Genomic DNA, 13,324 nt, shown 5'->3' with positions numbered 1-13,324 from the left:
GTGGCAACTGAGAGATTGCAACTGTTGGTAATAACATATCAAGTTGGCCTTGGTCAAGAGGATGAGTTCGGTTGTAAAACACGATTATTGAACAGTCATTTACATATACTGATCTCAATCAGAGATCACATTATTATTTATTTAATCAGTTATTAGTGCCTATTCTTACCTTATGCTTATCTTACCATATATGCAACTCATTGTACTATATTCTCCCACCATAAATCTGTATACAGTCTTCTCTGCAAATTGGATAATTTATGTGTATTCCTGCAGTATTGATTTCTATATTATTCTTTTCCATTTCACTTTATTTAAAAATACACGTTCCAACAGCCTTAAAATATAGATCGTATCACAGAATACCTTGCTTATTTTCACACAGGGGTCACTTTATGTTGTTAACTCCTGTCAGTATAGTGATGGATTCATTCATCCTCTGTAAAGCCTGTTATATTCTTTCTCTTTCCTCTTCTTTTTCCCTTTTTTGTAATCTCTAACAATTATTCAACTAATACCCCTTCAGATGAAATCTGTTTAATAACCAATGTAAGACATAACCTATATCAATGCCATACAATTTCCCTAAATGTAATATAAATTTTTGTCTTATCCACTAAAAAAAATTAAAATAGATGTTGTTTTGAGAGAACCTAAATCTGGATTTAGATGCAGGTAAGACTAGATATGTTTACTGTGAAGTCCCCAAACATTTTACAGAAAGACTGGAGTAACTGGATTGATGTACAGGAATTGGAGGGATATAACTCAACAATTATTCCTAATTGTAATTATTATCTGAGTTTCAAATAAAAATGTTTTCAAAAATATGTTCCTGTTGATATGCAGCATACTTTCCTTTGGATTAAAAATATAGAAGGGGGATCAGATAAAGATAAAGCAGCCTTAAGAAAATCAATGTAGGCCTGTTTTTATTTAAAAAAAAAATATACAGTAGAGCCAAATTGGGCTCCATTACTACACCGGTAATATAACCTGGAAATAAATATGGCCATCATTCTAATTAAAGAAGAAAAAATTACTGAGATACCAAGACCTTCAATTATGTTACCAGTTGTTAACTAAGGCCTTCATTCCTTGGTTCTTCCTTGTGCTCTTTCTCTTTCTCTTTAACTGATGCTGGTCATTCTTAACTTATACTATAGTAAAGCTATAGTAAGTTCCAAAGGCGTACTCATCTCAAATTATAAAACTTAAACAAGACAGATATAATTAGGTGTGAGCTGGCAGAAGTACGTATAATTAATCCGAGTACAGTTTAGTTTTCTGATTCCTCAAGCCACAAAAAGTACTCACCATGACTTTTACAAACAAGACCTCAAAGAGCCAAAAATTACTAACTAAATTGTAGTTTTGTCTGAAACTCAAACAAAAGCATTGCTTAGAAGTTCTAATTCCAGTGTGGCAAAGAGCACCATAAACAACTGAGTGTCCAGTTTATCTTTTGAAACAAGAGGCATATTGGTATTCATTAACTCAACTCTGATACTCCAAACTATTTTGAAAAGTTTCATTCTCTCAGTTTATCGCTTCCCTTGTGCTCCAGGCAATATATTCTTCACTGATGGCAGACAGAGGCATAACAATGACAGTCAACAGTTAGAACGGCAATAAAACAATCTTTATCATTGGAGTTCAGCACCCATCTAATGATATTTAGAGTACGTGATCTTGAATTACTCATCTCGCACTCTGATATATGTCAAGAAAACCATGCACATTTCACCTGCAATGTTCTCCCATCAATATACCGTCTAAAAGAATAAAGACATAGCAAAAGAGAGCAGCAGCAGCAAAGAATGGGATCGTACTGTACCTGGTGAGTGTGGTGGAGGAGAGCACATCAGAACGACACCCTGGCCTTCCCTCACAGAGACTGCACTTCTTGTCCGGCCACTAAAATTTCCCAGATCTGTCAACATAATAAAACATTTAGATCCCAGGCAAAAAAGAATGTAAAGATTACTATGATTTTAACTTGTACTTACTTTCTATCATGATCTTGACAAGGTGTCTTTTGTTTCTTAATCAGTGACAAGAGGGCTTTAACACGTATCTACATCATCACATTTTAAATACCACAATAGAAATAAATCTATACCATCCATAGAAAAACCATTCTTTATTTTTATTTACAGTCCATTCAAGTTGCCAGTATAGACAGAAACTAGGCAGTATAGTATTTTTAACGCAAATAGTTACATAATATTTCCTACATATTGATATTTCTACTACCAATAATGCCCATTCACTCATAGTGAGACGAGAAATAGAACTGGTCCGAGGACTTGGTGTCCCACCTGCTGCTTCGTTACACGTCATGCTAAGAATGATGTGTAAAACCAAGCATGAGCATGCCAAAGTAGAGAGACTTGTATGCTCTAACAAAATATAATAAACATAGAAAAACTATTCTTTTTCTATAAATATGAATAAGAAAGTTATGTGACTTTCATTTTATGAAAGCCTAGAATGGGCCCTGTGAATTAACTACTCTCATCCGTTTTGGTTAGTCTGGGAGTATTAGCTAACGAAACACTCACTTCTATGTATGAGGGATTATAGTATTGGAGTTCAATTGCCTTCCCTTAAACTATGTTGCATTTACACAATTTGAAAAGACTTTCCTAAAAAGAAAATGGTCCAAAAGGGAATGATGTGTAATTTTATTTGTAATTCTATTACTGCTTATTAAACTATTTATATCTCAGTGCATATTTCCCTTTCCCTTTTCTTGGGCTAGGTTGATCAATAAGACAATTTTTAGACTACTTTATTGAAAATGGTAGGAGTTCAATATTTGTATAAATAAACTCATGTTTCCATGTTAAGAAATGCTTCTTAGAAATGTTCTTCTATTTCTTCCATTAGGCACAAATTGTAAAAGAGATTCTTAAAATATATTGTAATTATTTCAAGCTAAAATAATATGCTTTGTAGCAATACAAGGTCGGGCTTCAAATTTAATACTAATTTTACAAATAAACTGAACAATCAAGAAAATAGACTACTGGATATGAAGGAGATAAATTATAAGTCTATAGCACTCTAAGAAGAATTCTATACATTGTACTTTTGAGATGACTAACAATTTACTTATTATTGTGCTGAATGTATAACCAAATCTTCTTAAACACATCCAAAATCATGGAGGTCTAATAAACAGTGAATACATGACACCAAATAAATAGAGAAGTATTCATTATTGCAGAATGTATTTAGGATTTTATACAAAATTCAATGTTTCTTTATAAACAGTTAACCTTTTCATAAAGCAGCAGGACAAAAGAAAAACAGCAATTCTAGTTCTACTTTTCTGAGGGATTGTTATTTAAAAAATATATACACTAACTTCTGTAGCAGTAAAAACCAAGTCAGTAATTTTCAAATATATGTACCTACAAGGTTACTGCTCTGAGTTCTACTACCAAATATTATGCTTGTCTCTTTTTGACCTTCATATGTATGAGGTAATACAACATACATATTTGTTTATAACAAACAAATATATGCAAATCATGGCTTTCAACTCATATGCACTGATTCTTAGAGGCTTATTCAAAAAAAAGATCTTAATATGAAATCAAAGCATGGCAAGATTTTTAATTTGACTTCCTTTTACTTTACTCCTAGAAATACAACACAGGATAGTGAGGCAGTGGTTGTGACAGGGCTTTAATATATATTTTGAGAGCCTTCTCCCTATGTCGCCCAGGCTGAAGTGCATGGTGTGATCATAACTCAGTGCAATCTGTAACTCCTGGGGTCAAGAAATCCTCCAGCCTCAGCCTCCAAAGTAGCTGGGACTACAGATAAGTGCTAGTATACTCAGTTAATTTTTCGAATTCTTCTTAGAGACAGAGTCTCGCTATGTCGCCCAGACTTGTCTCAAGCAATCCTGTGGCCTCTGCTTCACAAAGTACTGGGATTATAGGAGAAAGCCACCATGATTGAATTTAATATCTCTAGGGATTATATGATTTCACTTTCCTCCTTTCGTCTTCATTGAATCTATAAATTCTGGAAGGCAATTTGGATATCAATTTATTTTTAATGAATTTCTAAAATGGTTTCTAAAACATAAATATCTATTTCAATACACTTACTACAAGTTTATATTATGCTTATTTTTATGACATTTCAAATCAACCTATTGTATTTACAAGATTGTTTTAATAGAAAACAGTCCTAAATTCATGCCTGTTTCTGAAGAACTGAAGTACAGGCATGCCCTAGAAATTAAACACACTAAGAAAAGAAAATTATAGAATAATTGTGACCTAAATTGTGTTTTGAGATCCCACTGACCCAAAAGATAATACTTCACTGTAATTGCTTTATTTTGTACCAGCTGTTAATACAAGCACAATTTAACATTTCCTCATAGAATTGTCTCTGTGTCATTATTTCCTGGGAACTATAGCACCAGAAGCCCAAAGACAAATGGATTTTTTTTTTTTTTAATTGTGAGTAGATTTTTTTCTTTCTTAAAGACATATAGAGAAATACTAAAAAGAAGTCTGTACTTTCATGGGGTATGTACATTTCCCACTTAACTCTTTCCTACTCTAAAGAAAAGTGAAACATTATTATCTATAATGTAAAAGTGATCCCTGTTCCAGGCAAGATGATGGTTGATCTAAGGCAGAAAGGTTTATGTGAAAAAAATACTGATTGACGGGAATAGTGGTTAGACTGAATAGTCTGAGTGAAAATTGAACTGTCTGTTCATCTCTCACTGAGAAAGGAGTTAATTTCTTTGGATGTATTCAATCAGAGAACTTTGAAATCTTTCAGTGGTTGTATGTGCAGGTTCAGTGTTTATCATGTTATCTTAATAGATGATATATTACATATACCAAGAAGATAAATGGAAAAAAAGACAAAGCCCTTTTACAGATATGAGCTTGAATTGTTTTATTGCAATTACTCAAGGTCAAAAATATGTGTTCATGTGTTCTATTTTTTTACCTTTACAGGAAAAAAAAAAGAGGGAGTAAAAATAAAAATCACAACACAAAGACTCTAAAATTCAGGTTCAAATTACAAACTGAAATAAATATCTTCCTGGACTTACTTTAAAGCACATGTACAAATAGTCAAGTTAAGAAACTGGAGGAGAAATTTTGTGATCAAAAGTCATAGGGCCCTACACTTTGTCTCTGCTCTGACCTTTCTTCTGACCTGAGTTAAGAAGCTTATGCAGGGTTTAAAAGGAGAGCTGTAACTAGACCTGTAGCTTGCAGAATTATTGCACCTATTCATCCTAGAAGAACTATGCAAAAAAAAAAAAAAGAAAAAGAAAAAGAAAAAAAAGAAAAACATACAATAATAGATGTTATTAAGAGCTTTAGATGATAGAATGTAGACTTGGGATGGGAGATTTGAGCCATACTGATCACATGTAAAACAAACTATTTTATGAATTTATTTAACGAATATTTATTCAATGCATACTATACATTGAACACTATGTTAGGTACTGCTTCTGAAGAAAAACTGTAAAGGATATAGATATATAAATGAATTAATCATACCTACTTGGGCCAACTGTTCATAGCTCACACGAGTCTGGGTCACCAAATACGTATATAAGCCCAAGTCTTCAAAGCCCAGCTTGTCATAGCCACACTCATGAGTGACCAAATACATACCATGAACATTTACCATGTAGCACTTCACACTATTTTTCTAAATGTGAGCTATAAATACACGAACACACATACACATACACATAGACTTTAGATTTTTTCTTTGGTTCCTTCCTTTTTTACTTCCCTCTCCCTCCCTTCCTTCCTCCTTCTCTTCCTTTTTGTATTCTGGTCTTCCCTCCTTCTTGACATTCTTCAGTTACTCTTTTCATCCCTGTATTGTTCCACGAAGTATTTGAGGCAGCTTAAAATATGTATTTGCCTCAATAATAAATAAACACATAAAACAATAGTTGAGGAATTCCAGGTGAAGATAAAACAAGCATGGTAAGAAGCCTGCAGGGCAAAACAGGAATTTAGGAATACACACTACATATTGTAAATTATTGGGAGTTGGCTACAAACTTGACTCTAAACTTAAGAGGAGTCAAAACAAGGTGAAGATATCCCCAGTCTAAGGGGATTTCTCCAGAAAGACTTCAGACTTCATAAAGTTAACACTTAGTAATAGAGTGGGCTGAGAAACTTGGCACACTATTCAGAAAGGTTTCTTTTCCACTTTTTTTTTTTTTTTTTAGCCTCCTGAGACACCTTGAGTAGGTAGAATGTGAGCTATATATACCCACACACAAACATCTGAAAAATATTTCAAAAATTATGCATTAAAAAGCATTAAAGTGCTGGAGGGAAAGAGAGTACCTGAAACTATAAAAAGAGATAGTACTTAAGAGATTCTGGACACTGATCTTGTGTCTTATGTATGTTAAATACAATAGGTTGGTTTAGTTATTGGGGAGGAGTGAGGAAAAGGCTGAAGACAGGAGAATAAAAGCTATACAATTAGAAATAAAATGCTGCGGTTGATTTGTCTCCTGGACTTCTATTTCCCAGTCTTAAGTCTGTTCTGAGTAAGTGGCATTGTCGAGCTTATAGGAGTTGTGTTTGGAAAAAAGCAGAGGAATGGTGCACTAATCTTGAGGTATTCATGTCTGCACATTTATCCTGTAGGTGGCCCTAATGAGTTTTAGACTATCAGTGCTCCAAGGACTCTCAATTCATTCTCTAAAAGTGCTGTGATCACAGATATGATTTATCACAAATTTTAAAACCTTTTATAAAATTGAGATTTAGACTTTTTACAAAAAGACCATTGAAAAGGCAAATTCTATTAGACTAGGTGTCAGAGACAGATTTTATGAAGTTTCATTAATTACATTTGAGTGTCATATATATTATATGAAAGATTAAGGAACTGATATGAGAGGCCTTCAGCTTTAATTTCCATGATTTCTGTAGAAACAACTGACAAGTTTTGTAATACTAACTTGGTATTTGCTGCCTCACTTGCAAAGTGATTGCATATTGAAGTTTTTCATTGGCTGTATTTATTGTTCCTATTATTACCATCAGGATTATTCAGGTCATTGTAAATTTTTTTGCATTCCATGCAGATATTCTACAATAAAAATTGGTCAAACTTCATTCATAAACTATTTTTGACTTTCTAAATGCTTAGAAAACAGAAAAGAGAGAAAAAGAAATGAATGAAGATAGTTACACTAGCTACTAACATACCTACTCTCTGCCAGGCTTGCTGGAAGTAGATACTAATTCCTGTTCTTCAAAGATTACTAAATCTAGGGGAAAAGCAAGTAAAAAGTTCACTGCAGTCGTATATTTAATAGAGTTGGCAAATCAAAGTCAATGTGATTGATTCTGAAGTTTTAAAAACTATACCAGGACAAAAGCAATTCAATATTTGAAAGTTAAACCACATTGATTTTAGGAATTTTAAAATAATCTTCAATAAAGACATCTTATTAAAAATTAGTTTCTGAGAAAGAACAGCAAAAGCAGTTCTTTCATATGCTTTGAGAAAAAAATTAAATCAGCATTTTCTAATATATAGTCATTTGCACAGAATGGCTACATAACACACTGGGGAGCAAATAAGATTCTTAATAGTTCCTAACGTAAAAACGCGAGTGTTGAATGGTACCTTGACAGAAAAGCCATAGAAAAATGAAGCTTTTTGGTGTTTTATTGGCAACTGTAAACTTGTGAGTCTGTGATCAATTTGTAAACAGATATGGGAGGGCTTCTTATCCCCATTTAAGATTAGGACACTGACATGCACTAAAATTAGGTAACAAGAATAAGAACTCATGGCAGAAAAGTTTTGAGTTTTCAAAGTGACTGATTTAGCTTTGAAATTAGCATTAAAAAATCTAGAGCTATTATGATACCCTTGGTTTAGAATGTTTTTAATCAATAAACTTATTTGATTAAATACTTTCCTATTACCCCACATGATACAGTGCTACAATTCTTTTAAATATGTTTTATCAGTCACCTATGAATGGGACATCATATTGCCTTTAGGAAATGTTAACTTTTAATAAAAATTGTCTCTCCAAAATACCAGTTGAGCTAATTATAGGTCTCTCAAAAAATATACTAACATCCATTATATGAAGATAAGAACTGAATTAAGATACAGCTGGAGAAGTAGGAAAGAAAATCTATAAAGATAATGACAAATTATAGTGAAATTTTCATCAGCCCCATTTTTTCTCTGGTTATATATAACAGGTCAGATGAGTAATCTCTTGCTATGGCTTGCCATTTTCACTTTACATATTATCAGATATTAATCAGTCCTCCAAAGGGATTACAAAAAAGAAACAGATGCAAACCAGCATATGCTTCCCTTGAACAAGACACTTGTAATTACATCATAAGTGAAAAAGTAAATTGCAGTTGCTTTTGTGAAATGATAAACTGTCCACAGAGTGTGATAAAAATGATTTTGATTTTAGGTCTTTTCTTTTGTATTTCATATGTTACAAAAAGCTACTTCAACACTGAGTAATATATATGATAAATAACCTACAATGAAAAAGTGGGTATCAGTGTGTTTAATGTGAATATAGTCTATGAACTCTGGCAGAGGTTTTACAAGTTTGATAAAATCTCTACCATCTACATAAACAATTAGACAAATAATCCTAATTTATTTACTTCTAAGTTCATTTTTTTTTTCCAAATTCAGGTCAGTCTTAATTGATTAAAAGTCTTAGAAAATTTTAAAGCTAACCATTAAAAAGAAAAATGTGAAAGAATAAATACATCATATACAGAGAGTATGAATATTACAAATCCATTGTGATGAGAAAGGGATGTCATAGTAAAACTGGCAAATCATTTAGTACAGCAATTCTTATAACTTGTAGGTATATTAAATTGTCTCTCAAGCTTTCACGCCTAACTACCCTGTTCAGTTATTTCATAATATTTCCTTATATAATTACTTTCTTGCCTACTACTGTGACTCCTTACCCCTTCTCCCTTCATTTTATTCCCTTGGCGCAACTTCAGCCTTTGTTAAATTGGACTATCTGCCTATTCTTCTCTTACATTGCAAGTGTAAAAAAAAACAAAAACACGCATATAGACAGATTTAGCCTGAAGGAAGATAGTTTTTCACACTGGGACTACATCTCTAGATGCTAAAAACTTCATGATTTTAACTTACAGCCTATGACTGTAAGTTCAGAACCTATTTTCAACGTGTAATTATATATGACCCATAATTTCAAACCTAGTTAAATGTGTATGTTCACATTTATGAAATAATTTTCCTAATACCCATTATTAGAATGAATAGGAAATAAAATACATTTTGGTAAATGATTTGATACTCTAACAGAGGAAAACAATGTTATCAGCATAAAAATTCACCCCACTTATTTACAACGTTACAGCTTTCTGTAGTTTTAGAATGATCTATCTAAGGAAACCTAACATACAAAAAAGTTGCTGAAATGAACATTCATCTATTACAGTTGAGAAAATGTGTCATATATATCTAATAAATTATGCATTAGAAGACTTTATATTCACATCATAATTAATTACATTTTAAAATCTTTTATACAGTGTTTGACATATAATAAAAGATATATTTTTAAATAAAGTAAAAATATTTTTAATAATATATGCACACAGTTCCAATCTCTGTATTATAAGACACAAAATAAAGGGGATTATTCTAAGATTCCAGGATATACTTTTTGGAAAATAATAGGCAACGGGACAATTTTGTTCCTTATTTGAAGAATACAGAAAAAGACTATAATAATGTAAAAATACCCACCCCACCTTCTTGATGATGCTCTGTAGTTTGAAGAGCTGTAGACCTAAATGCCTACTCTTCCCTATTGTACGAATTCAAGGTTACTCTCCCTAATCTTAAAAACCAAAATTTTTTTCTATTAATATCACTAAATGCCCACAGGAGAAAGCGGGAAAGATCTAAAATCGACACCCTAACATCACAATTAAAAGAACTAAAGAAGCAAGAGCAAACACATTCAAAAGCTAGCAGACAACAAGAAATAAATAAGATCAGAACAGAAATGTTCTGATAGAGACATGAAAAACCCTTCAAAAATCAATGAATCCAGGAGCTGTTTTTTTGAAAAGATTAACAAAATAGATAGACCACTAGTCAGATTAATAAAGAAGAGTGAAGAATCAAATAGACACAATAAGAAATGATAAAGTGTGTATCATCACTGATCCCACAGAAATACAAACTACCATCAGAGAATACCATAAACACCTCTATGAAAATAAACTAGAAAATCTGAACACATACACCCTTCCAAGACTAAAGAAGAAAGAAATCAAATCTTTCAATAGACCAATAACAAGTTCTGAAATTGAGGCAGTAACAAATCACCTCCCAATTAAAAAAAAAAAAAAAGCCCAGGATCAGACGGGTTCACAGCTGAATTCTACCAGTGGTACAAAAAGGACCTGGTACCATTGCTTCTGAAACTGTTCCAAAAAAACAGAAAAGAGGGACTCCTCCCTAACTCATTTTATGAGGACAACATCATCCTGATATCAAAATTTGGCAGAGACACAACAAAAAAAGAAATTTCAGGCCAATATTCCTGATGAATATCAATGTGGAAATCCTCAATAAAATCCTGGCAAACTGAATCCAGCAGCACATCAAAAAGCTTATTCACCACCAGCTTATCAGATCGGCTTCATCCCTGGGATCCAAGGCTGCTTCAACATATGCAAATCACATAAACAGAACCAATGACAAAAACCACATGATTACCTCAATAGATTCAGAAAAGACCTTCGACACAATTCATTACCCCATCCCTTCATGCTAAAAACTCTCAATAAACTAGGTATTGATGGAATGCACCTCAAAATAGTAAGAGCTACCTATGAAAAACCCACAACTAATATTACACTGAATGGGCTAAAGACAAGGATGCCGTTTCTCACCACTCCTATTCCACATGGTGTTGGAAGTTCTGGAGAGTGCAATCAGGCAAGAGAAAGAAATAGTATTCAAATAGGAAGAGAGGAAGTCAAACTGTCTCTGTTTGCAGATGACATGACTGTATATATAGAAAATCGCAGCATCTCAGCCCCAAATCTCCTCAAGCTGATAAGCAACTTCAGCAAAGTCTCAGGATAAAAAAAATAAATGTGCAAAAATCACAAGCATTACTAGACACCAATAACAGACAAGCAGAGAGCCGAATCATGAGTGAACTCACATTCACAATTGCTACAAAGAGAATAAAATACCTAACAATACATCTCACAAGGAATGTGAAGGACCTCTTCAAGGAGAACTACAAACTACTGCTCAAGGAAATAAGAGAGGACACAAGCAAGTGGAAAAAGTTTCCATGCCCACGGACAGGAAGAATCAATATCATAAAAATGGCCATACTGCCCAAAGTAATTTACAGATTCAATGATATCTCCTTCAAGCTACTACTGACTTTCTTCACAGAAATAGAAAAAAAACTACTTCAAATTTCATCTGGAACCAAAAAAGAGCTCATACGGCAAAGACATTCCTAAGAAAAAAGAACAAAGCCATAGGCATCATACTACCTTACTTTAAACTATACTACAAGGTTACAGTAATCAAAACAGCATGGTACTGGTACCAAAACAGATATATACACCAATGGAACAGAACAGAGGCTTCAGATATAATGCCACACATCTGCAATGATCTGGTCTTTGACAAATCTGACAAGAACAAGCAATGGGGAAACAATTCCCTATTTAATAAATGCTGTTGGGAAAACTGGCTAGCCATATGCAAACTGAAACTGGACCCTTTCCTTACACCTTACACAAAAATTAACTCGAGACGGATAAAAGAGTTAAACGTAAGACCTAAAACCATAAAAACCCTTGAAGAAAATCTAGGCAATACTATTTAGGACAAAGACTTCATGACTAAAACACCAAAAGCAATGGCAGCAAAAGCCAAAATTGACAAATTGAATCTAATTAAATTAAAGAGCTTCTGTACAGCAAAAGAAGCTATCATCAGAGTGACCAGCCAACCTACAGAATGGGAGATTATTGCAATCTATCCATCTGAAAAAGGGCTAATATCTAGAATCTACGAAGAACTTAAACTACTTTACAAGAAAAAAACCAGACAACGCATGAAAAAGTAGGCGAAGGTTATGAACAGACACTTCTAAAAATAAGACATTTATGCAGCCAACAAACATATGAAGAAAACCTCATTATTGCTTGTCATTAGAGAAATGCAAATCAAAACCACAGTGAGATACCATCTCACGCCATTTAGAATGGCCATCATTAAAAAGTCAGGAAACAACAGATGCTAGAGAGGATGTGGAGAAATTGGGATGATTTTACACTGTTGGTGGGAGTAAAAATTAGTTCAACCATTGTGGAAGACTGTGGCGATTCCTCAAGGATCTAGAACCAGAAATACCATTTAATCTAGCAATCCCATTACTGGATATATACCCAAACGATTATAAATCATTCTACTATAAAGACACATGCACACGTATGTTTACTGCAGCACTATTCACAATAGCAAAGACTAGAACCAACCCAAATGCCCATCAATGATAGACTGGATACAGAAAATGTGTCACATATATCCCATGGAATACTATGCAGCCATAAAAAAGGATAAGTTCATGTCCTTTGCAGGGACATGGATGAATCTGTAAACCATCATTCTCAGCAAACTAACACATGAAAAGAAAACCAAACACAGGTACTCACTCATAAGTGGGAGCTGAACAATGAGAACACATGGACACTGGGAGGGGATTATCACACACTGGGGCCTGTAGTATGGGTTGGAGGCTAGAGTAGGATATCATTAGGAGAAGTATCTGATGTAGATGATGCATTGATGAGTGCAGCAAACCACCATCGCAAGTGTATACGTATGTTACAAACCGGCACGTTCTGTACATGTATTCCAGAACTTCAAGTATAATAAAAAACCATATATAAGAGACAAAATTATCTATATATGATGATAGAACTATATACAATATTTGCTTTCAATAAAAGAAAACAAAAATATTGTAAGAAAGATTCCCCTGTCTCTACATCCTCACCATCATCTGTTTTATTTCCCTTTTTTATAATAGCTATTCTAACTGGGATGACATGATATCTCATTGTGGTTTGATTTGAATTTCCCTAATTATTATGATGTTGAACACTTTTTCATGTATCTGTTGCCCATTTGTATGTCTTCTTTTGAGAGATATCTATTCAGCCCATTTGCCCATTTTTAAATCATATTATTTGTTGTT

At 33.3% G+C, this 13,324-nt stretch overlaps 1 protein-coding gene across 1 annotated transcript in view; it reads right to left on the bottom strand.

The window, feature by feature from the left end:
* Positions 1-13,324, bottom strand: part of CNTN5 (contactin 5) — a 1,344,835-nt gene that overhangs the window by 443,258 nt on the left and 888,253 nt on the right. Inside the window, exon 7 of the mRNA XM_033204902.1 lies at positions 1,838-1,933. Coding sequence (XP_033060793.1) covers positions 1,838-1,933 — 96 coding nt within the window. The remainder of the gene's footprint in view (positions 1-1,837; positions 1,934-13,324) is intronic.

Source organism: Trachypithecus francoisi, unplaced genomic scaffold (assembly GCF_009764315.1).
Source record: "Trachypithecus francoisi isolate TF-2019V2 unplaced genomic scaffold, Tfra_2.0 Lachesis_group8, whole genome shotgun sequence".
NCBI lineage: Eukaryota > Metazoa > Chordata > Mammalia > Primates > Cercopithecidae > Trachypithecus > Trachypithecus francoisi.
The sequence above is the reverse complement of the archived record's forward strand: the minus strand, read 5'-3'. Positions and strand labels throughout refer to the sequence as shown.